The following is a 24,770-nucleotide window of genomic DNA, read 5'->3' as shown; positions in this document are numbered from 1 at the left end:
CTACCGCCTGACTCGCTAGCTTTTTTTTTTTTAAGATAGAGACAAAGAGGCAGAGAGAGAGACAGTGAAGGAGTCATAGCACTGAAATTTTGTTCAATGTGGTGAGAGCCAGGCTTAAATTTGTTGGTTCAATATACCTAAAAGACTTCCTAGCTCTTTCCAAAATGGAAATCCCCAAATCTCATCTGCTCTATTCTCACCTTCAGGTTCCTGATTATTAAACAATTTGTTCTGCTTTATATCTTAATGCTTTTCAGCTACCAAGTTGCAGATGCTACAAGACACCAACCTGACTCACCTGGACAAACAACCTCACCCATATTTCCTGGAACCCTACCTCTCCAGAGCCCTATCCCACCAGGGAAAGATAGAAACAGGTTGGGGGTATGGATCGACCTGCCAAAGCCCATGCATCCCTGTCCAGCAGAGAAGCAACTACAGAAGCCAGACCTTCCACCTTCTGCACCCCCTAATGAGCCTGATACATACTTACATCGGCTTTATTAGGTTCTTTTCTGTAAGTAAATATTCACCTGTCAACATTTTCATTCAACAAATAGCCATTAGGAGAGTTCTATGCACTATAACATGTGTGCTCAACCCGGTGCACCAACATCCGACCCCAAGGAGCCTTCTATCTGCATCGCATCAATTTATAAATCATGGGAGTTACAAAGATGATCAAATATATTTGTTTGTAATCTATTGTATATAAATGTAAAAATAAACACATATAAAATAAATGTACATAAATACATTTAAATACATTTAAATACTTCCATATTTCATTCTTAATTCATAGTAATAATGTGATTTGCTAATGACAAACTAACATTTGCAATGAAGAAAAAGTGAATAAAATTAAAATACGCAAGATAATTTGAGCTAATTCTGTTTTATCAGTAAGTGAATTTACTGATTCCAGTCTTCTTCCATCTGTCTTTTTCCTATAACTTTAAAAAAGATTTATTTATTTAATGAGAGAGACAGAGATAGAGAACTAGAGCATTGCTGTGACATATTTGATGCTGGGGAGCAAACTCGAAACCTCACACATCTTGTTTTGTGAAATGCCATCGTCACTTTGATGGCACAAAATTTATTTTTGAGAGCGAGAGAGAGATGAGGAGAGGTGAAGAGAGAAGAGGAGAGGAGAGAGGGGAATGAGAAGAGAGAGGGAGGGAGGGAGAGATCAGAACACTACTCTGTTCTGGCACAAGTGGTACTGGGGATTATGGGAGTCGTATCCTCTACATCTAAGTATCGCCTGACTCTGTCCTGTAAAACTTCAATTGAGGGGGGTGGGTGTTGGTGTACTGGGTTAAGTGTGCATAGTATGAAGCACAAGGACCTGCACAAGGATGTAAGGTAAGGATCCTGGTTCAAGCCCCAGCCCCCACATCTGTAGGGGGGTTGCATCACAAGCAGTGAAGCAGGTCTGCAGGTGTCTTCTCTCCCCCTCTCTGTCTTCCCCTCTTGCTCAATTTCTCTCTGTCCTGTCATATAAAAAAAACTGGAAAAAAAATGGCCACAGGAGTGGTGGATTCATAGTGCAGGTGTTGGGATATGTGGAAGCTTGATAGAGCTTAGGGAGAACTCCCCCCATCCTTGGATGGAGGTCTGAGAAGATACCCCCTTGTAAGTCTCTCTTGCCGAGTTGAGCAAAGGGGAGAAACCGTCTCTCAGACTTAGTTCTTCCCTTCTTGACTCTCAAGCCCACAGAAACCTCACTACCTCTCTCCATTAACCACAGGCCATATGGCTGCCTACCTGAAGGTTCATTTACTCAAAGTTCACCTCACCTTCTGATCACAGAGGAGAACACACCTTATCACACACTCCATCATACACCTCAGACCCCAGACAAGAGAAATTCCAAACTATATGGCCTTTGATATCCATCTTCTCTCTGTCTCACCCTACTGGTTTAACCCCTATGCTTCTCTTAAATACCTTTGGATAATTAAGTTGTTTGCGTCATGGAGAATAACTGTCTTGTATCTCATCAATTCCTGTCATACCAGCCCCCTACCATAGGGGCAAGCTGACCTTTAAGAAACCTGTAATTTCTGACATATTTCAATAATGCACTTTGTTTGGTTTTCTATTTAAACTCATGTCCACCTGCCAGTAAACAAGATTTGTGAACACATCATTTCTCCCCGGTGTCTCTGCTTCGTGTCGTCCCTTGAACGATTGAAAGAGAGCCGGTCGGTTTTGCCTTCCTGCTGGACGTCACTCCGTGTGAACGCCGACATGCAGGCACCAAGTCCCACTAGTAATCTTGGAGGCAAAACCAAAAACAAATTAAACTCCAATTGCAAAACTTTTAGAAATAGGCTGGGCAGAAAAAAAAACTGGTGTGCACAAATGGGAATTTAGGCTGAAAAGTTTAATTTTGTGATCTTTGATGTGGCATAATGGATAAAGCATTGGGCTCTCAAGCATGAGGTCCTGAGTTCAATCCCTAGCAGCACATGTACCAGAGTGATGTCTGGTTCTTTCTCTCTCTCCTCCTTCCTATCTTTCTCATGAGTAAGTAAATAAATTCTTTTTTTTTTTTTTAAAGTTTAATTTCAAGATTTCAAGAGGTTAGGTAGTGACACACCTGGTGGAGGCACATGCTGCCATGCACAAGGACCTGGGTTCAATCTGTGAGGGTAGGATGGGAGTGGAGGGCACTTTGCTTGCAGTGAAGTAGTACTGCAGGTATCTCTCTCACTTCCTCTCTATTGCTCTCTTTATCACAAAGAAAAAATGATAGGTGGATTTCTTGTGCAGGTGACAACTCAGGTAACAATAAAAATAATAATAAGGGAGTCGGGTAGTAGCGCAGTGAGTTAAGCGCAAGGACTGGCATAAGGATTCTGGTTCAAGCTCCCGGCTCCCTACCTGCCGGGGAATCGCTTCACAGACGGTGAAGCAGGTCTGCAGGTGTCTATCTTTCTCTCCCCCTCTCTGTCTTCTCATCTCTCCATTTCTCTCTGTCCTATCCAACAACGACGACATCAATAACAAGAACAACAATAAATGCATCAATAAAACAACAAGGGCAACAAAAGGGAATAAATAAATAAAATAATAACAAAAGTTTAATATCTGCCTGCAAGGGTTTGTCTAGAAAGATGATTATAGAGCATGTGGCAAATCTAGCAATCACGTTAGCAAAACAGGTTTTTTTTTTTTGACTGACAATGGTGTTTAATTATTGTTGTTATTATTTTTAATATCCTGGTAATTTTGATTAAACTCTCCATTGTCCAATGTCCCAAGTCCTTTCTTTATGAAATCACCAGAAACACTTACAAGGTGTAAATTAAAAATGCACTTCTATAAAGATATGAAGAAGAGGGGTCAGGCGGTAGTGCATTGGGTTAAGTGCACGTGGCACAAAGTGCAAGGACTGGCACAAGGATCCCGTTTGGAGCCCCTGGCTCCCCACCTGCAGGAGGGGTAACTTCACAGGCGGTGAAGCAGATCTGCAGGTGTCTGTTTTTCTCTTCCCCTCTCTGTCTTCCTGTCCTCTTTCCATTTCTCTCTATCCTATCCAACAACAATGACAACAATAATAACAGCAACAATAATAACAATGATAAGCAATAAGGGTAACAAAAAAGGGGAAAAATGGCCTCCAGGAGCAGTGGATTCTTGTGCAGACACCGAGCCCCAGCAATAACACTGGAAGCAAAAAAAAAAAAAAGATATGAAGAAATATTCGAGATGCATATTGTATTCCAGGAGTCTCACTAGTACTTACACACCCCAAGGAAGTCCGACAGTGACTCTGAGAACCCACTGCCTCTGTTACGAACATCATGTCCTGCCACATGTCCAAGTCAGGAAATAAAATGATGAAAGTCCGGTTGTCAAGGTTCAGATAAGGAGAGACAGGACCTGAGTTTATTCACCAACACTCTCAAGCTCTTGCAGACAAAATCTGCATGAGTGTTTTGGGGAGAACTGTCTGCTACTGACACTTCTCCTTTCTTTAGAACACTTACTTTTGAGTGCGCTTTAGTTTCTCATACTTAGAAGAAGTGGGCCTTTGCTCTTCCACAGCTACATTAAAAGGATGTATGGAAAGCAAAACAACTCAAACAAAACAAAACAAAATAGTTATCCTGATGTCATGATTCTGAATTACTTAGGTTAAGATCCTCGCTGTTTCCTGTTCCATATTGTAGTATAATTTTGCAAAATGCATAAATGTTCCTAGAAGTCCTTTAGTCATTCTTTGATCCAGACACCCAGAGAAAAAGTAAAAAATAAGGCATTCAGAAAGCAGAATTTATTCTAATATCTAATGGAAAAGTTACTTACATTTTTAAAGATTTTTTTAATATTTATTTATTCCCTTTTGTTGCTCTTGTTGTAGTTATCATTGTAGTTATTGATGTCGTTGTTGGTTAGGACAGAGAGAAATGGGGAGAGAAGGGGAAGATAAAGAGGGGGAGAGAAAGACAGACACCCCTGCAGACCTGCTTCACCGCCTGTGAAGCAACTCCCCTGCAGGTGGGGAGCCGGGGGCTTGAACAAGGATCCTTATGCCGGTCCTTGCACTTTGTGCCACGTGCGCTTAACCCACTGCGCTACTGCCCAACTCCCCAAAAAGTTATTTTCTGCACTGATTTATTCAACCACTGTATTCTTAGATTATAACAAAGGCAGATATATATATGATATTTTTATATAGCTCTTAATATGTTGAATGACAAACTGTATTATACAAAGGTAACTATATAACATACATATTTTGTAATAATTATACACATATAAAATGACTATGTACTTATAACAGCTACATTTAACTATGTTATATATAGAAAACAATGAAATTATGAGAAATATACATACCCATAACTTATATATATATCTCTCAGCTATTATATATCATAGCTTATGTACTTTAACCTAATTTACTATACACAAACTACTTAAGTTACATACATAAACTACCTGAGTTATATGTATAATTATGAATTTATATTTGGAAATCTATTTTAATAATGCTTTTTGGAATTCTTGTCTTAAAAACAGATTATCTCATTTAATAGATAAGCTTTAAATATGTTGTGTATGAGTTTGCACTTACTGAAATGTCAATTACGAAGTATTTCAATTAGTTGACTATTTTATCTGAAAACGCAGTGTTTGCCCTTACAAAATGTTTACATTTACAAAACAGTCTTGTCCACTCAACCTCCACTTTAGTCATCACACTGACTCCACATCAAACTTAAAATTACTGGATCATGTTTTTGACTAGAGAAATATGTCTTCTTTGTGCACCATGATTTCCAAAAAATAAAATAAAAAAAACCCCCATGGTTTCTTATGCTGCCCCATATCAATAAAATACATCCTAATCTCGAATTTTCCAAATTTGATTAAGATTCAGAGGTCATTATTAAACCACTATATGCTTTCCAAGATGGTCAAGTGACAGTACCAACCCATATGATGAACTTCTTTTTTTTAAATTTATTTTCCCTATTGTTGCCCTTGTTTTTGTTATTGTTGTAGTTATTATTGTTGTTGTTGTTATTGATGTCATCATTGTTATATAGGACAGAGAGAAATGGAGAGAGGAGGGGAAGACAGAGAGGGGGAGAGAAAGATAGACACCTGCAGACTTGCTTCACCACTTGTGAAGTGACTCCCCTGCAGGTGGGGAAGCAGGGCTTGAACTGGGATCCTTATTCCAGTCCTTGCGCTTCGCGCCACGTGCGCTTAACCCGCTGCACTACTGCCTGACTCCGCATATGATGAACTCCTGAGCAGTGTCAATTCTCATTGACAAATAAGGACACTAAAAAAATAACCCACCAAGCAGAGTTTCAGTCCTGGACTGCATGAAAGACTTATCTCTCTGTTTTTCCTTGCTCTGAGCTTGGATTTACCTGAAACCCTACCAGTACCACTATCATTTTGTGAAGATTCTAGATTGAGAGAAGCTCTCCTGTCCAGACTAACCTGCTAATAATAATTCTTACTTTTTTTTTTTTTTTTGCCTTTTTGTCAATAAGTCCTGCTATCACTTTGAAATGGTGCAAAATGAAATACTTTCCATTAACTTCCAATTTATTCCTGTCCTGGTGTGATCCTAAAATGAGCAAAAAGAATGTTAAGAATGGAATTTTTAATGTAATTCAGCTGAAAAGGTTTGTTCCTCTGACAAAATCATGCTGCTGGGTAACATTCATTTTATAAAAAGGTTATCTGTCCAAAAAAATAAAAGGAAGAAAAGCAACTTAAGCTACAGGAGTACAGGAGAACTAAGCTTTCTGTATTAGATCCATTCCAGAAAAGTTGTATGGAAAATATTTGTATTTGAATCATTCCTTTCTACTGACTTTCATTGTAGTTTTAGAGGTGTTTTCCTACAGAAAATATCAGGCGTATCACTGTAAAAACCACACTAAGGAACTCAATACTTGTTTCAGAGGCTATTTTGCATTTGTCAGTATGCCATTTCTGCTCTTCTAATTTCCCCTTATGGTTTGTGCAAAGTTAGTCAAAGGAACAAATGATCAAAAATAATTTTACACATGCATTCATGGCAAAGTACATCTACCGTTAAGTATATGATGGCTAATTCTCATTTCATTCTTTTTTTTTTTATCTTTTTTACAAATTTTTAAAAAATATTTATTTAATTTTCTCTTTTGCTACCCTTGTTGTGGTTATTGATGTCGTTGTTGTTGGATAGGATAGAGAAATGGAGAGAGGAGGGGAAGACAGAGAAGGGGAGAGAAAGAGAGATACCTGCAGACCTGCATCACCAATTGGGAAGCGACTCCCCTGCAGGTGGGAAGCCGGGAGCTCGAACTGGGATCCTTACACCAGTCCTTGTGCTTTGGGCCATGTGAGCTTAACCTGCTGCGCCACTGCCTAACTCCGGGTACCTTCTTTTTAAAAATATTTATTTATTTATTCCCTTTTGTTGCCCTTGTTGTTTTATTGTAGTAGTTACTATTGTTGTTGTTATTGATGTCGTCGTTGTTGGACAGGACAGAGAGAAATAGAGAGAGGAGGGGAAGACAGAGAGAGGGAGACTTGCAGACCTGTTTCACCACTTGTGAAATGACTCCCCTCTAGGTGGGGAGCCGGGGGCTCGAACTGGGATCCTTACGCCAGTCCTTGCGCTTTGCGCCACCTGCGCTTAACCCACTGTGCTACCGCCCGACTCCCAATATACTAAGTTTGTATGAAACAAAATATTAGACCTTACACAGAATGAGATTTATCATGATATGAACCTGTAGGGCTTCTCATCTATATGGATCCTTACTAAGACCGATATCCAATTTTGCATCTTGCAATTTTATCTTCCATTTATGAAAGAAGGAACCCACAATTATCAAAACTACACTCACTCATCCTTCCAAATCTGGATACCAACTGCTTTGAGTATTATAAAATTATTATCTTAGATTATGTTTCTTTACCTCAAAGAGTAGAATTTTGATGTACTTACTCAAAAAAAGTTGTCCACCCAGTTTCATCACTTTTCGTGGCTAACAGGCCACTGTTGCCATGATAAGTGAACAAGACAAGTTCCAGTCCTTGAGCAGTCATGCTTTTCAAACAGCCATTGGTTCCAATTGTCAACCAGATCACTTGGTTATCTGGAGACACCACTCGAACTGGCATCCGGTTCGGGTCTCGTCTAATTCTGAGGGTGTTGCCATTGCTGTCTGTTACAGCAGTGATGTCATTGTCATTGCTGTAACTAAAATTGTACAGGTAGTCACCTGTGACTAAACTGACAGTATACTGGTGCGTCCCATTAATGTCAAAGATATACAGTTCTTGATCAGTGGGTGAGGCGACTTCATAAAAGTTCATGGAGTTCAGTAAAGGCTTATTTTTGGACACTGCCCGAATACGGATATTTCCTAGATCTGCAATGTACAGGGTCCCATCGGGAGAAGCAGCTAAGGAGGATGGAGCATTGAGTTTGGCATCTTTGGCATAACCATCTCCACTCTGATAACAGTCACAATTGGCATCATTTTTGCAGTCACACTCCGAAGGGATTCCGGCAACCAAGGAGATCTCCCCGTCGGTCGTGACCTGCCTTATCCGGTTAATCTTCTTCTCATCAGTTTCAGTTATGTACAATACCCCGCTGTAGGACACAGCGATGGCTGTGGCTGATTCCAGAGTGGTCTGAACGGCGTGCTTGCCCACGGAATACTCCACGCCCGGCACCTGGCAGTGCATGGGCCGTCCTGCTGCGATGCGGACTTGGCGGTTTTCAGTGATCTGTAAAACTACGTTATTATCCAGGACATAAATGGAGTTATCCATCGGGTTAATGGCCAGGTCAGTGGGCCATTCCAGACGTACCTTAATAAAAAAAAGTAAATAGTCTGGTTAGGCAGTCACTGCATGACTGTTAATTTGCCGTAAGAGTCAATTAGGTCACTGGGGGGTGGGATGGAGGAGGCAAATCATCTTTAATGTGATAAACTGTTTAAAAAATTGTTTAATAGTTATAGTAAAAAAAAATTTTTTTTTTTAGTTAAGACTGATGTAGGAAACAGCAGTTTATTTAAGTATGCAGTTCACAGAAAGATTTGCAAGTTACAGCCCAGTGCAAATGAACCTCTGAGCAGTGAGTTAATAGATATCCCTGAGATAGGAACACATGCGTTCCTTTGAGCAGTAATAATCATCAAATGTTGGGGCTTCCTAGGTTCTGACTACATTAGTGTTCTATTGTGTTTTCAATGAGGCCAATTGCGAAGTTACTAATTCTAAATATAAGTCCCTTGGGACTAATTGTGCGTTCTTTCTTCTACTTAACAAGCACCTGCAATCAAAAGATTAGAGATTTCTGAAGCTGTTTTGATCTTTCTGGGATATATGCATGCTGCTACTTGGCTGGTATTTTTATGATGAGCACTTCACACTTCATTGTGATAGCTGTTGTGCATTTCACTGAATTCATCAAATGCAAAATGTAGAAGAAAATAACTTTTTATTAGCTCCTGAGATTCATCTAAACGGAACAGCTTTATCATAACTGCTGCTGTACGGGGTATATGGAGTTTAATATGGTATCATTACAGCATTCTATGACATAATAAAGTGTATCACTTAGAAGAAACAACAAACTAATTCTGCCCAAGATTTTCCTACCTGGCTGATGTGCATGCTGGTGTCACAGGTTAAAGGTCGGGCTGAGGTCAGATCATTAGAGCCCAGGAGAGTTGATATGATTCCATTTTGATCAACTTTTCTGATCATGGTTCCATCCACAAAGTAGATCAATCCATTCTTATCAATCGCCATTCCTTTTGACAAGAGAAGCAAGAGTTATTCATTTAAAAAAAAAAGAAAAGATTAGCTTTGACATTAAAATTCAATGATAACATGCAGCAGGTAGGATTGCAGATATGAACAAATTAGAAAAAACCCAATACAAATAAATTTAAACTGGGCCAACATATATCTCACCCAGTAGACTGAGTACCTTACCAAGTCCTGGGTTTGTGCCCTGACACCAGAGAGGTGCTATGTTCTCTCTGTCTCTCCCTTTCTCCACTCTTTCTTTCTCTCAAATAAAGAATGAGAAATTAGGTCTTGGGAAACCACTCAGTGGTGGAGTCATTTGTGCATGATGCCGTAGTTTCCTTGTCCAGTGTCATTTAAAACAATAAGCAAATAAAAAATGTAGTACAGAAAAAATTCAAATTTGCAAAGAATCTTCATTTGGTGCTATGAATGAGGTAGGCACTAGTACTTATGTTCTAAATGTAAAATCACGTCTCTATAGTGTTGCTTTCTATAAATTATAAAAACAGGTCAAATTCTGTTACACTGAACCTGGAGTAACTATGTCCTCACAAAATGAGACCTAAACCAACGTTAGTGTTTGGTTGACCTTGCTGTGGTGAAATATCTACTATGAATAATTCAGTACAAGTACTTTCTTCAGTCTGTGTTCACATAATAGTCACTAGCTATTGTGAGAAAAAATAAAGCCCTAACCAAAAAAAAAAAAAAAAAAAAAAAAAAAAGCAGTGTAATGAGTGGCATAATACAGAAGAACAAGGAGTCAGCTCTGACTGGCTGAAAAGCTAGAAACCTTTACCACATAGAACTTTAACTCTTGCTATCTCTAGAAATTCCTCACAGTAAGCATTTTTTTCCCATGGCATAGAGACAAAGGTTTAATAGCTCCAAACTGCGTAAGGGCTAATAGGGTTGCTTAGTGATGGCTTTTAAAGAGGTCTGGGACTCATTCATGACAAAGAAATTCCAGGACAATGAAGAATGTGGACACTTCCTTTAAGTTTAACTGAAATGTGACCTGAATAATACACAGTAGTTGCTTTCTTCTTGAAAAAGTAAAGAAAAAAAAAAAAGCCAAGAGCCTAATATTTACTGTAAAATCAACTAAGGTTTCTAGTAGGTTTACTCTAAAAGGCTTTTAAAAACACTAGATGTGAAATAGCTTTCCAGAACACAGCTGAGGGTAAAATGTTAGATTAAACATTAAACATAATCAGGCACTAACTGGATTTTCTTCTTCTTTTATACAGAGAAATTCTCAAATTGATAAAAGCAAGTACCTTTGGGACTCATGAGTGTTGCTTCCACTGCCTTCCCTCCATCCCCACATCTGGCCTCATCAAACGGTAGGCACTGCTCTCCTGTTCCAGCAACCACTTCAGCATTTTTAGTCAAATCTTTGCCACCTGTAAGTGACTTGGGGCGATAAATTCTGCGGGTATTGGTGTCAGAAACATACAAGTCTCCTGTGACTGGATCCGTTGCTAAGTAGTATCGATGAGCTGGGTTGCTGCTGTTAAAAAAAAAAAAAGGACCATACATGAGCATCATAAGAGATTTACTCCTAAAAACACAGAGAGAAATTAAAAGAGCAAAACAGGAAACATCCAGGAGGGGAGATAGCACAATGGCAGCAAAGCAGACATGAATGCTGAGGCCACAGGTTTAATCCTGACACCAACATACACTACAACATTGGTCTCTCATGAAAATAATAAATACATCTTCAAAAATTAAAACAGATCACAAGAAAGTGATTATAAATGGAAACCTGCTTACTTCCATTTATAATCAAAGACTGGAAAATGAACAGCATATTTGATCATGACGTAAGAATGGTAGGAACCTCTGATATGTTATCTTTCCTTGCCTGATATTGAGAGTTTGACAACTTGAAAACAGAATCTTTAAAATAATTATCACTTATGGTGGGAACAAAGGGCGGAAGGGGGACTAGAACTCTGGTGGTGGGTACAGTGAGGCTTCTATACACATAAAGATGTGAAGTTGTAGCCCTGGAATTCTATAGTACTATAAACCACTGGTAAAACAATAAAAATTGAACAATAAAAATTAAATATGACTAGCTGGGGAGCTGGCATAACAATTATGCAAAAGACTTTCCTGCCTGAGGTTCTAGAGTCCCAGGTTCAATCCCTAGCACCATCGTAAGCCAGAGCTGTTCAGTGCTCTGGTCTTGCTCTCTGCGTCTCTTTCTCTCTGTATATCTCTTTCATTAAACATAAATAAAATATTCCAAAAAATTAAATACGACCTTTACAAGGCAAACATACTTCTAGTCTAAAACAAAGAAAGAAGTTCTTAAAATTTTTTTTTGGTTGGATACAAAGTAATAATGATGACTTTAATAATAATCAATTATAATGAATGATTACTTTAATAATAATCACCAGTAAATTACTCTTGAGTGACAGCCATGAAATTTATTCCAGGTGAAGCTTGTCTTTATCAAACTCCCTGATAGAATATAATACACTACTGATTTCACTCAAACCTCATGATAAGGAATGTTCCTGTTTTTGCTACAAGATCAAATCAAGCAGAATGCCTGCTCCTGAAATTGTAAAGCACCATGTTTTGGTTGCATCATCTTCTTCATCATCATCATCATCATCATCATCATCATCATCATCATCATCATCCAATCTGTAACATGCTGCACAACAGTTAAAACATTTGTCTTGAGGGCACACTGGGTTGAGCGCACACATTATTACAATGTTCAAGAACCCGGCTTCAGCCCCCTACCACCTGCAGGAGGGAAGCTTCACAAGTGGTGAAACAATGCCGCAGGTGCCTTTCAATCTCTCTATTTCCCCCGTCTCTTTCAATTTCTCTCTATTTGTGTCCATAAGTAAATACATAAGCACTAAATATTAGTTAACAAGCAAAAACAATTATCCTAAATATGGGTTCAAAAATTAACATGAAATAGGATGTCTCAGTTCATGGTCCTAATGCAGAGAGTCAGAATATGGATCCATCAACTTTATGTTTTTTTGTTTAGTTAGTCACCAGTGTTATCATTAGGGCTCAGTGTCTGCACAGTGAATGTACCTCTCCCAACAGCCATCTTTCTCCCTCTTTCTTTTTTATTAGATAGGAGAGAGAGAAATTGTGAGGGGAGGGGGCATTAGAGAGTACAAGAGAGAGAACCACCTGTCTGCTGACCTGCTTGGGAACCTTCTCCCCTGCAGGTGGGAAGGGGATCTTGAACCTGATCCTTGTATATGGTACCTTGTATAAGCGTCTGGGTGTACCACTGGCCCTCTCCCAACATCAACTTTATTTTTTAAGTTGGTAAATTAAGCTGCTTTAAAACCTGCCTATGAGTTTGTTTGTGGGCTAAAGACTTCATAAAATGAAGTGTCTCAATTTTAAAAGTGCCAAGCAGAGCAAACATCAAACTAGCATGTTTCTATCTGCAGTGGAAAATGCACAAAATGGGAAGATCATCAAGGCCTGGGAAACTTGTGACAAAGTTAGAATTAAATATTTATTTTTATCTATTTACTTTTAACCAGAGCACTTCTCAGCTCTGTTTTATGGTGGTGCAGGGGATTGAACCTGGGACTTTGGAGCCTCAGGCATGAGAGTCTGTTTGCATAACCATCTGTTAGGCTATCTACCCCTGACCAATCTCTCTAGGATTTCTGATGATATATGTCTTCCAGGACTCTGAGGCTCTTTTTTTTTTTTTTTTTCATTCTTTTCCCTTTTTCTTTTCCTAAAATGAGTAATCCCAACTGTCTTACCTTTAGTTTGCTGACTATTCTTCCCCCTTCTCCTTCTTCATCACTAAGTGTGGCATTCTTTTTTTTTTTTGTTTTTTAAATATTTATTTATTTATTTATTTCCTTTTGTTGACCTTATTGTTTTATTACTGTGGTTATTATTGTTGTTGTCATTGTTGGATAGGACAGAGAGAAATGAAGAGAGGAGGGGAAGACAAAAAGGGGGAGAGAAAGACAGACACCTGCAGACCTGCTGCACCGCTTGTGAAGCGACTCCCCTGCAGGTGGGGAGCTGGGGGCTCAAACTGGGATTCTTATGTCGGTCCGTGCGCATCGCGACTAAGTGTGGCATTCTACACCTTCATTATTCCACTGCTCCCAGAGGAATGGATAATGAATAAATCTATTGGGATACAGCTTTTTATACAGCTGATTCTTTATTCTACTGGTTTAGAGTCTTATTTTGTCATTTATTTTTCAGTTCCAAATAATATTCCATTATGTGTCTAATTATAATTGCATATAATTATAATTAATTATTATTAAAAATAAATAGGACTAACTCTGAACTGAACCCCTCTGACAACACCAATCCTGTAAACCAGCATTTCCTTAATAAAATGATCAAGAAGAACCAGATGATGTTAAAGATAAAGTCCTGGGGTGGCGAGCAGTGGCACACCGGGTTAAGCACACATAGTACAATGTGGCAAGGATCTCGGTTCAAGCCCCCGGCTCCCCAACTGCAGGTCGCTTCACAAGTGGTGAAGCAGGTCTGCAGGTGTCTATGATTCTCTCTGCCCTTCTATCTTTCCCTCCCTTCTCAATTTCTCTCTGTCCTATCTAATAAAAACGGAAAAAAAAAAAAAGACTGCCAGGAGCAGTGGATTTGTAGCACTGGCACAGAGACCCAATGATAACCCTGGAGGCAATAAACAAAACAAAACAAAACAATAAAGTTTTAAGGCTGTGATGCTGGTTAACAAATACCAAGAGATACAACAGTTTGAACACTTTCAGTGGTAGGGTCTCCTTTCCAGTCTTTAATATGTTTCAGTTGCTCAACAATTTGTTTGGCTTTGTATATTAACTCTCTTTTCAGCCACCAGGTTCCAGATGCCATCAGAATGCCGGCCAGGCTTCCCTGGACTGAAAACCCCACCAATGTGTCCTGGAGCTCTGCTTCCCCAGAGACCCACCCTACTGGGGAAAGAGAGAGGCAGACTGGGAGTATGGACCGGCCACTCAGCATCCATGTTCAGCGGGGAAGCAATTACAGAAGCCAGACCTTCCACCTTCTGCAACCCACAATGACCCTGGGTCCATGCTCCCAGAGGGATAGAGAATGGGAAAGCTATCAGGGGAGGGAGTGGGATATGGAGATTGGGTGGTGGGAATTGTGTGGAGTTGTACCCCTCCTATCCTATGGTTTTGTTAATTTATCCTTTCTTAAATAAAAAAATAAATAAATAAATAAAAGCTGGCTTTGACAAACAAAAAAAGGCTTTTACCTTTCTCCCTACAAAAAGAGTCCCATAACTACCACCACTATGCGTAATGTCCCATACTGGTAGTTATTAATTGAGATATCTGGGTTGGGTTTTTTGTTTTTTTTCTTTGTAGTATTAGCCTTCAGTTATACTACCTCACATAAAGAAAAAGAAGTGTCTTTAGTATATTTTTAATGATACACCTGAATCAACTTCATTTATTTTAGAAAAAAAATTGGGGGGCATCCTTAGAGGTTACACAGGAGATGAAGTGCTACCCTCTCAAGCATGAGGTGCAGAGCTCAAGCCCTGGCATCACATGTGTCAGAGTGATGTTCTAGCTCTCCTCCTCTCCCTGCAATGAATAAATAAATCTCTTTAAAATGAAAAAAAAAATTTTAACTTGCTTTAACATTTTCATGATATCCTTTGTTTATATTAGAACATAATTATTAAACAAAATTCATTTGAAAAAAATATCTTTCAGTGACAAGAGACAGACTAGAGTAAGAGGACTTAAGGGTGTAAATCTATGTGCAAGGGTGAAAAGCAGTATGAAGAACTTGTAGTAATGCAAGCCATTTGCAATAAAAGCATTTCAAAGCTACTGGGTTACACTAAATGAGCAACTTGTCATGCTAAGTGTCATATCATTTTTCTAAGTTGATGCCTGAAATTTCAAATGCTGGAAATGATACACTGTTTTCCTTAATGTGTTGGTTTATTACTTTGTAATCAAGTGAAAAAGTTTACAGATCAACATAACAGCAATTTCATAGACGTTTTCTTTTATTTTATAAGCAGTGTGATATTGAGAGTTGGCCTGTCAGGTATATATACACAGCTGGTGACAGACCAGTCATGCTGTCTATCTCTATCTCTGTGACCATTTTCTATGCGTAGTTGCACAGTTGGCTGTGAATGTATACACACAGACACACGCACACATGTTTATATATTTTGCTTGTTTATTAGCTGCATATCTCTGCGCATAATACCTGAGCCAGATTCCTGGAGGTTCATTTCTAGCTTCATCCCTCACTACCTGTGTTAATTTGGGCAATAAGCTATCTAACTTATTTACCTGTGTCCAAGATTATTTATTTGCAAAATCGATAATAAGAGTACATATGTCGGGGTGGTGGTGCACCGGGTTAAGAGCATATGTTACAGTGCGCAAGAGCCCAGGTTCTAGCCCCCAGTCCCCACCTGTGTGTGTGTGTGGGGAAGCTTCACAAGTGGTGAAGCAGGGCTGCAGGTGTCTCTCTCCTTCTCTATCTCCCCCTTCCCTCTCAATTTCTCTCTGTCTCTAATGAAGATAATAATAAACAATTTTAAATATATATATATATATATATATATATATATATTAAAAACTACACATGTCAAAGAATTCTGGATGAGTGTAAAGTGCAAACTCCTGAGGAGAGTGTCCAGTTCATACAACCTACTCAATAATCATTAGGTATTCTTTATATTGCCTGTGTCCTTTCTCCTCTTATTGTACTGTCTCTTGCATTGGACCTCTATCCAATGTAGAAGTGCACTCACTATTGTTAATTATGTAAGATATGACTTGCTTCCTGAAAATGGAAAAGGTGATCAACATCTAGATAGGTTTAAATTTGTATCCTTCAGGGGCTGGGTGATAGTGCACCAGGTTAAGCGCACATGGCACAAAGTGCAAGGATAGGTTCAAGGATCCCTGTTCAAGCCCCCAGGCTCCCCACCTGCAAGGGGTCACTTCACAAGTGGTAAAGCAGGTCTGCAGGTGTCTATCTTTCTCTACCCCTCTCTGTCTTCCCCTCCCCTTCCCATTTCTCTCAGACCTATCCAATAAAACGGGAAAAATGGCCACCAGGAACAGTGGATTTGTAGTGCTGACGATGAGCCCCGGTGATAAGCCTGGAGGCAAAAAAAAAAAATTGTATCCTTCTGCTATGATAATAACCGCAGCCTATTAAAACAATGGAGATCCTTACTTAAAACTTGCCCATTTGAATTGTTTCTAGAATGAAAAATGATAAAAATGAAAGAATCTCATGAACTTTTCCCATGATATGTCCCATTTTGGAAAAAAAAAAAAAAAGACAGATTTTTGTGGTGCTTGAGTCATAGAGGGACACTTATGCTTTTTTAGTACAAAATGGCCATCAGACAATACACACTGCTATTGCTATCTGTTTTATCCTAGTGGTAACAGAATGTCTAAAATGGAGCTCATATCTGTTACTTGCTAACACATTTCCTCCTTTGAAGACACAGAGAATTCTAAATTCTAAGTCTTATAAGCACACAACTCTAGGATTTGTCCCAGAGAACAAATGGAGAGGAGTATGTGGTAGCGGATAAGTTAACATGCTTCTGGAAACATCCCCACAGAATGGCAGGAAGTAGATAAATTCCCTGCAGTGCAGTCTAGAATGGTGAATTGGAATTGGCTCTAAGATCCCAGCGTCTCCTAGAGGAAGAGGGATACATATGGAAGCCTAAAGAGGAATAAAACAAGCAAGTTTGGAAAGTTTTAGTTAATAGAGAAGCCCTGAGTCATGTCTGTGATGGAAGTGGGATGCCAGAACACTGAATTTAGGCCCAAAGAGTCTCCTGACAGGGTCAGTTAGTCCTTGCTCTCCAACTTCCAAAAAATCCAAAGCACTGAAAAGGTGAGTGCGGTACATACTGGGATGGGTTTTTAGATTACTAATATGTCTCCTGTGTAATTTGTGAAGCTAATATAAGGACTGAAAACTATCAGCCACGAGCAGCTGGGGTGCAAATCTGCAAAGGTACCATTTGGGGTGATTTTTTTTTTGTTCAACAGCACAGTACTTTGGTTCTCTTAGATGACTGATTGAGATGATTGATTCAGAAAGGTTGTGAATAATAGTAAGGTTTAGACTTAAGTGGAGGAACTGAGATTAACGTAAAAGCTTAGCATAAAGCACCTTGACTTTTTTCCCCCTTGCCATCAGGGTTATCACTGGGTCTCAGTGCCTACATGACACTCCACTGCTCCTGGTGGCCATTCCCCTCCCCCCTTCTCCTTACAGTTATTTAAATCAGAGCACTGTTTGTCTCTGGTTTATGGTGACTGGACTGGGAGCACAGAGCCTCAAGCATGAGAGCCAATTTGCATAACCATTATGCAGTCTCTCCAACCTCACCCCTTTTTGATAAAGGTGAGAAACAGGGTGATGGGGTTGGGGGGAGAGGACTGTTACCTGCAGCATTGCCCCACTGCTTGTGAAATTTCTTCCCTGTAAATGGGAATCATGGGCTTGAACCCCCGATTTTGACACATAATAATAGGTGTGCTCTAGAGGGTAAGTCACCACTCAGCCCTACCATCTTAATTCTTAACTCATCCTATGTTGCCTACAACATTGCAATTATCAAGTCATCTTCTCTGTGGTCTTGTCCAATTAGGAAGGATCCGGATCCAGTGGTAAATGTAGAGTGGATCCACTCATTTCCTTTATCATAATTCAGCCTTGTCAGACTAGAGAAATGCTCACAAACAAGCTAAGCTAACATATGTTAGCACTTTGATAATGTCTGCTGTGGCTATTAGAAATTGGGTTATGTCACAGAGGAACATGTAATTATATTTATACAATAAAAGTGAGCTGCCTACTTTATAGCAACTTAAAAGACTGTTTAGGTTATTATAAGCAGAATTTTGGGACTTGATATTTCTGTGCTTGCTTAATTTTAAGATGTGCTGACCCAAGCTTTTACAATGTTGTATCTAAGCTTTAATTGATTCAAACTCATAGACTCATGATTGACATTTTCTTTGATCTTTTAATTGGTAATATAAAATTCACAAAGTTGACTTTTAGTCCTACACGCTTAAATGCCCCTTAGCTGGTATTAACTAATTAATTTAAGTTCCTTTATTTGGGAATTTTAAAGAATTGGAGCAAGGATGAGCTAAAATTTACTGTCTATAAAAAAGCGGCTTGCCAGTGGACAAGTATTATCTAGATCATTGAGGGAAATGTTTAGCATATCTAAGAGAAACATTTTAAAGCATTTTAGAAGCTCTCATTTATATACAAATTCAATATTTTTTAATGTTAAAATGCTGCTTGAGACACACATACAAACATTCATACTGTATAGCTCAGGACTTTGGAAGAATATGCTATCAGTACTTTCTAATTTAGTGGAACAGAATACTCTCAATGTTAGAGTAAGATTATGTGCTTTCTATTCCATACCTTCATTAATTACTTTCCTAATCAGTCCAATGAGACTGGTGATGTACTATGGAAAGAGGACTACAGACTTGCAGTTTTGCATTTTACTTGCTTATTAACAATTACTAATGATGTTCATTTGCAGAAATTTAGACACATATTTCAATTTATTTTTCATTCTACCACCTATTCCTGAGCAGAAAACACAAATGAGAAAGTCACATAGCATTCTACTAATCACTAATAGTAAAGAAAGGTAGACCTATCAGATGTCTCAGAGAAGAACTGGACATCTCTGTTCTTTCTTCATGAATCCCTCCTCCCAGTTCCATTTTAACAGATTTCAATTTTAGGCCAATGTTAGTCCTTTCTGGAACTTTTTCCTTAATCAGGCTTCTGTCTCCTAGTAATATCTTCTGCCACAGGATTAATAACATAATAACTAATAACATAAGCTATGTCTCTGATTAAGCTGAAGAATGATGCTAATAATGTGATTTTGTTATGTATCCATTTCTCTGACTAGTTTGTGAGTTCTTAGAACACGAACTTTGTCTTAGACAAGACTACTTGTCAAAGTACTTAGAATGTGATAAGTTGACATTGATTTAATAAAGGTGAGGATCAGTATAAAACTCAAACACTGGGGCTCAGGTGCTGGTACTAAGCATCTACTACTTCCGGCGGCCATTTTTTCCTTTTTTTTTTTCCTTTCTATTTTATTTGACAGGGCAGAGAGAAATTGAGAGGGGAGGGAAGATAGAGAGGCAGGGAAAGACAGAGAGACACCTGCAGGCCTGCTGCTTCACTACTTGTGAAGCATCTCCTGCAGGTGGGGAGTGGGAACTTGCGCCCTGGTCCTTGGCTTAGTGATATGTGCACTTAAAAGAGTGTGCCACCACATAGCCCCCAACAATGTATTCTACATGCACGGCACAAAAAGAAAATGAAGGAGTCTAAATTTAGCCTGGAGAATGTACAGAGGAAAAAGGTTAATGTAGATTATAAGAAAGTCTCTATTTAAAAAACATAGGTAAAGATATATAAGTTTGAGTCTCAGTTACCTCCACTGTAATCTAAAGAACTGTTAGATTTATAGTGTGGCTCTACAGGAACAAATAAACACATATATATATCATAAGTGGCATCTGGCATAGTATAGAATATATGCTAGCTTGTTAAATGGTAGCTACATTGATATATATATTTTAAAACTTTCTCCAGCATTTTCCCATTTAGTTGGCATATATGAATGCTGCTATTCCCCTTTTTCCTTTATTTTCTAAGAAAGCACATCCAGAAACATTCTGATATTCTACTGTGGTTTCTAATAGCAGAGCTTTACATACTTGGCAGTCTGGAGCAATTTGCACTAATCTTAACATGTGACTGAGCTATTAGCTGAGAATGCAAGATCAATAGGGGATCTCAGGAAAAGGTCATGGGACTATGCTGGTCATATTGACAGGTAACAGCTACACATCTTTCAGTAGAACTCATCTGGTTTCTATTGCTTAGTTGTCAGTCTCTACCTAGCAGTTTAAATGGGTCCTGTTGGCTTATTCATCTCAAAGACCTCATGTAAAATGTTGGTAATTACTCATCATTATAATTTTATTAGATAGCTTAATAGCCAAACTAGCTCTAGCATGTCTAATATGCCTTGCTTTATAACTGGCTTTATTTTAACTGAGTCCCCTTGCCCCCCTTTTTTTGGGCTGTCCCCAGGGGAGCTTTCTAGTCAGGAAATCTCCATAAACAAGCTTTTACTGCAACTTCTCCAGCTCTGTGTATACAGTAAATAGAACATGAAAAACTTCTGTGTCTACATTCAGTTACAATCATCTCTAGCTTTGAAGAAAAGTCTTTTACAGCAACAAAAATGCTATTTCTTAAAAATCCAGATCCAGTAACTTGAGAATAACTTTGATCTAGTGACTCTGTCAATTTAGGAAATAGAAACTACTGGTAGTTGTGAATTTATTAGGAATTTAATAAAGTGTTAGGGCCCTCTCTTCGCTGAAGTTCCTTCCTTCCAAGCCTAGTGACAGCCTTGGAAATATGTTCACAGGATCTTGATGTTTTAAAAAATTTGCCAAAGGAAAATAGTTTTAGATTTTTTTTTTTTTTTGGAAACAGAGTCTCCTAAATTGAGCATGTTTTAGACCCAATAAATCAGAATATGCCCTGACTGTTAGGCTAAAACATCTTTATACTTTCTTACAGTGCTTTAACTGTTCAAAATGGCTTAGATTATATTTAGAAATAGTTTCTGATATACAGAAATGTTTACTATACTATTTTTGTAATTAATTTATTAACCAACTTGAAGATATACTTTTCCCACCTATTTTTTTATTATTGATTTAATAGTGGGTTGCAAGAGTGTAAGACCACAGAGGTATAGTTCCACACAATATCCACCACCAAAGCACTGTGACATCCACCTCCATGATAACCATCATAGGTGAAGATCTATTTTAAAGTAGATACCACATACTATGCCAAAAAAAAAGAAGAATTTATTTAAGCAGTTCAAATTTTTTAGACATCCTGTGATACTGACTTTCCTCTCTCATGATGAAATGTTCTTAGAAAACAATGTCACACTGAAATGTAAAATAACCATTTGAAAACACATAATAGCCTTTAAGCATGATGCTTACCTATGTCTAAAATCTTTATTTCTTGGTGGAAGCAGATAAAAAAGGTAAAGAAAAGCACAGTTAGAGAAAGTTTCTAATATAAAATGAGTTGAATACTGAGATTTTAATTACATATGAAATACTGCCAACTAAAACAGAAGTAACACAGAAAATAAATGTAAGCAAGACATGTCAAATCATTTACAATACAGAATACTTTTAATACACAGGTGAAAATAACAAAGACAGTAATGATTTATTACTTTACTACTGACATTATGACTAGCCGAGTAATGCAAATTAAAAATTCAATTATTTTAGTTAAACTTTGCATCTTTAGTTTGTATACTATGATGTTCTGATATTGTAAGAAAATATTTTATGCCCTAATTTCAACCATGGGGAAATAAAAGACTAACAACATACAACCAAGATCATTCTAAAGCTAATTAAAAGGATTTTAAAATCATAGTTCTTTCCTGAAACATAGACAGTGATGTAAAGCAACATTATTCCATTTAAAAAAAAGACAGATCCATTTTACTGAAGCATAGAATATTCACTGGAATCAGTGAGATATTTGCATGTTAGGTAACTTAATACTCATATACATTTATGGAACAATAGCTAGGTGTTTTGACTAGCTTTTACAATACTTTTACTTCTTTATATGCAAAATTTAAAACATGGGGAAGGCATGCATAACTTAAATAGATTAATATATTAGAGTCAATCTTTTAATATGAAAACATGTTTAGCTTTGATGAAAATTGTAAATTAAGGAAAGACATACCTTAGTTCTAAAACACTGGTTACATTCCCAGAAGGAAATATCCGCCGAACGTAGTTGAAATCCCCTACGTACAGACTGCCGTCAATCCCACAAGCTAAAGCCACTGGGGCCAAGAGTTTATTACCATCAGCTTGACCATTGCAACTTGGACATGAGATACTGCGCCTTCGTCCATTCCCCATGATACTACTGACAACTGGGGGCTGTTGTGAGATAAATTGATTTTCCCCATTCCCTTTGTACAGGATACCTAGAAGAAATAAAAGGCATTTTTCTTAAGATAAAAAATGTATAGAAGAAATACATGTTCCCTCTACAGCTAACTGCAATTTAGTTTCTTTGATTTGGGATGAGAGAACAGTTACTAAAGTTACTTCTTTCCTTTCTGTTTCTTCTCTTTACTTTTCTTCACTGCTCAGCTCTGGCTTATGGAAGGATTGAACTTGGGAAGACTTTAGAGCTTCTGGCATGAATCTTTTGCATAACTATTATACTATCTCCCTTTAAAGTTCTGTTGGGGGGAGACCGGTGGTAGTGCACGGTGGTAGCACGTGGCGCTAAGCGCAAGGTCCAGCATAAAGATCCCGGTTTGAGCCCCTGGCTCCCCACCTGCAGGGGAGTCGTTTCACAGGTGGTGAAGCAGGTCTGCAGATGTCTATCTTTCTCTCCCCCTCTCTGTCTTCCCCTCCTCTCTCCATTTCTCTCTGTCCTATCCAACAACGACAACATCAATAACAACAACAACTACAACAATAATAAAAAACAACAAAGGCAACAAAAAGGAAAAATCAATATAAAAAAAGTTTTAAAAAAAGTTCTGTTGGAAAGAACTCTGTTCAGTTACCTACTGTGAAACAGTATTTGTCAAAAATACATAGGATAGATTTTTTTTAAAAAGGCTGTCTGCTGTGGATCTAAAGAATGTCTGGTGAAACAAAGGACTAACAAGAAAATTGAAAAAGAAAACAACTTGTCAACATCAATAATCCTCAAACTGTGATATATTTTAGAACTGGGGAGTTGTGCAAAAATACTAAGGTTAGGATCTCACTGCAAGATTCTGATTTAGCAGATCAGGGCTGCAGCCTTCACACTGAGAATTTTAAAGTCTCTTCAGATGGGGGCCGGGCAGCGGCACACTTGATGGAATGAACATGTTTCCATGCACAAGGACCTAGATTCAAGCTCCCAGGCCCCACCTTAGGGGGAAAATATCACAAGTGAAGAAGTGCTGCAGATCTCTCTCTCTCTCTCTCTCTCTCTCTCATCCTCTCTACTTCCCCCCCTCCCGCTTTCAATTTCTGTCTGTCTCTGTCCAATAAGTATATATTTTAAAAAAGCTCTCTAGAGGGCCTATAGTTTGAGAGTCATGCTCTACCTACACAGATGCTTGAGCGAAGAACAAGTTTGCCTGACTGTTAAATGACATTGTAAATGTTATATAAGTTAATCCAATTAACAAAAATGTGCATCATAGACATAATTCCTTCTGTATGAAGTGATCATTGATCTTTTTTTTTTTTTTTTTCTCCTCCAGGGTTAGTGCTGGGCTCGGTGCCTGCACCATGAATCCACCGCTCCTGGAGGCCATTTTTTCCTTTTGTAGCCCTTGTTGTTGTAGCCTCCTTGTGGTTATTATTATTGCCATTGTTGATGTTGTTCGCTGTTGGATAGGACAGAGAGAAATGGAGAGAGGAAGGGAAGACAGAGAGGGGGAGAGAAAGATAAGACACCCACAGACCTGCTTCACCGCCTGTGAAGCGACTCCCCTGCAGGTGGGGAGCCGGGGGCTCGAACCGGGATCCTTACGCGGGTCCTTGCACTTTGCACCACATGCGCTTAACCCAGCCACCGCCCGACCCCCTCATTGATCTTTTAAAACTTAAAAAAAAAAACTTATTGGAAATAAAGTTAGAAAATGTATGTCAAACTTCCAACATATTACTATCCCATCAACGATCTGCTATATGAATACATTCATATATGTGCAGTCATTCAAAATTTCAAATATAACAAAGCTGGTGTGAAAGGGAATTTTATTATTGAAAGTGAATTCTGCTTTAAGGCATGAAAGTGCCAATAATTTTTAAGAAGACAAAATGCCAGTCTGTTTCATTGTGGTCTTTGATAAACATCTGAGAAAAAAAAACTCCAAATGAATATTTAATACTTTTATTGTCAGAAACTAGATTTGAGTTGAGATTCTAATTTTATTCATTTACCATTATTATAAATAGATCGATAGTTCCATTTTGGGCTGATGTACACTGTATGGTCAGCTGTTATTGTCCCATACATATTTCATGACATTTTCCAATGTGTTATTATCTGTATAAACCACCTGCTGCTTTGACTTTAAAGCTGCACATATAATATTTATTGAATGCTCTGTTTCAAAGCAGTTCTTCAAGCCAATGCTTATACTTTTTAGCAGATAAACTGTTAAAAGAATCAATCCCATGAAAGTATAAACAGGAAACTTGAGAGTGTCTTTTTTAACTCCCACTTAGAGATAATTTTAAAGTAAAGAAGAGATTAGAATAATTACATTTCCCTTACAGTTCAGTGCATTTTAGGTGGAT

General features: G+C 38.3%; 1 protein-coding gene and 1 long non-coding RNA gene across 6 annotated transcripts in view; one reads left to right on the top strand and one right to left on the bottom strand.

Moving 5' to 3' along the window:
- The window catches only part of TENM3 (teneurin transmembrane protein 3), a 1,349,345-nt gene that overhangs the window by 43,391 nt on the left and 1,281,184 nt on the right, over positions 1–24,770 (bottom strand). For all 5 annotated transcript variants that reach the window (XM_060184664.1, XM_060184667.1, XM_060184671.1 and 2 more), the window contains 5 exons: positions 22,189–22,438; positions 21,417–21,437; positions 10,584–10,816; positions 9,148–9,302; positions 7,478–8,352 (listed from right to left, as the gene is read on the bottom strand). In XM_060184664.1, the coding sequence (XP_060040647.1) occupies positions 7,478–8,352; positions 9,148–9,302; positions 10,584–10,816; positions 21,417–21,437; positions 22,189–22,438 (1,534 nt within the window). The remainder of the gene's footprint in view (positions 1–7,477; positions 8,353–9,147; positions 9,303–10,583; positions 10,817–21,416; positions 21,438–22,188; positions 22,439–24,770) is intronic.
- LOC132536602 (uncharacterized) overlaps positions 1–24,770 on the top strand; it is a 204,079-nt gene that overhangs the window by 5,186 nt on the left and 174,123 nt on the right. The gene's annotated exons all lie outside the window — the stretch shown is intronic.

This window comes from Erinaceus europaeus, chromosome 2 (genome assembly GCF_950295315.1).
Source record: "Erinaceus europaeus chromosome 2, mEriEur2.1, whole genome shotgun sequence".
NCBI lineage: Eukaryota > Metazoa > Chordata > Mammalia > Eulipotyphla > Erinaceidae > Erinaceus > Erinaceus europaeus.
This window is presented reverse-complemented; position numbering and strand designations above follow the sequence as displayed.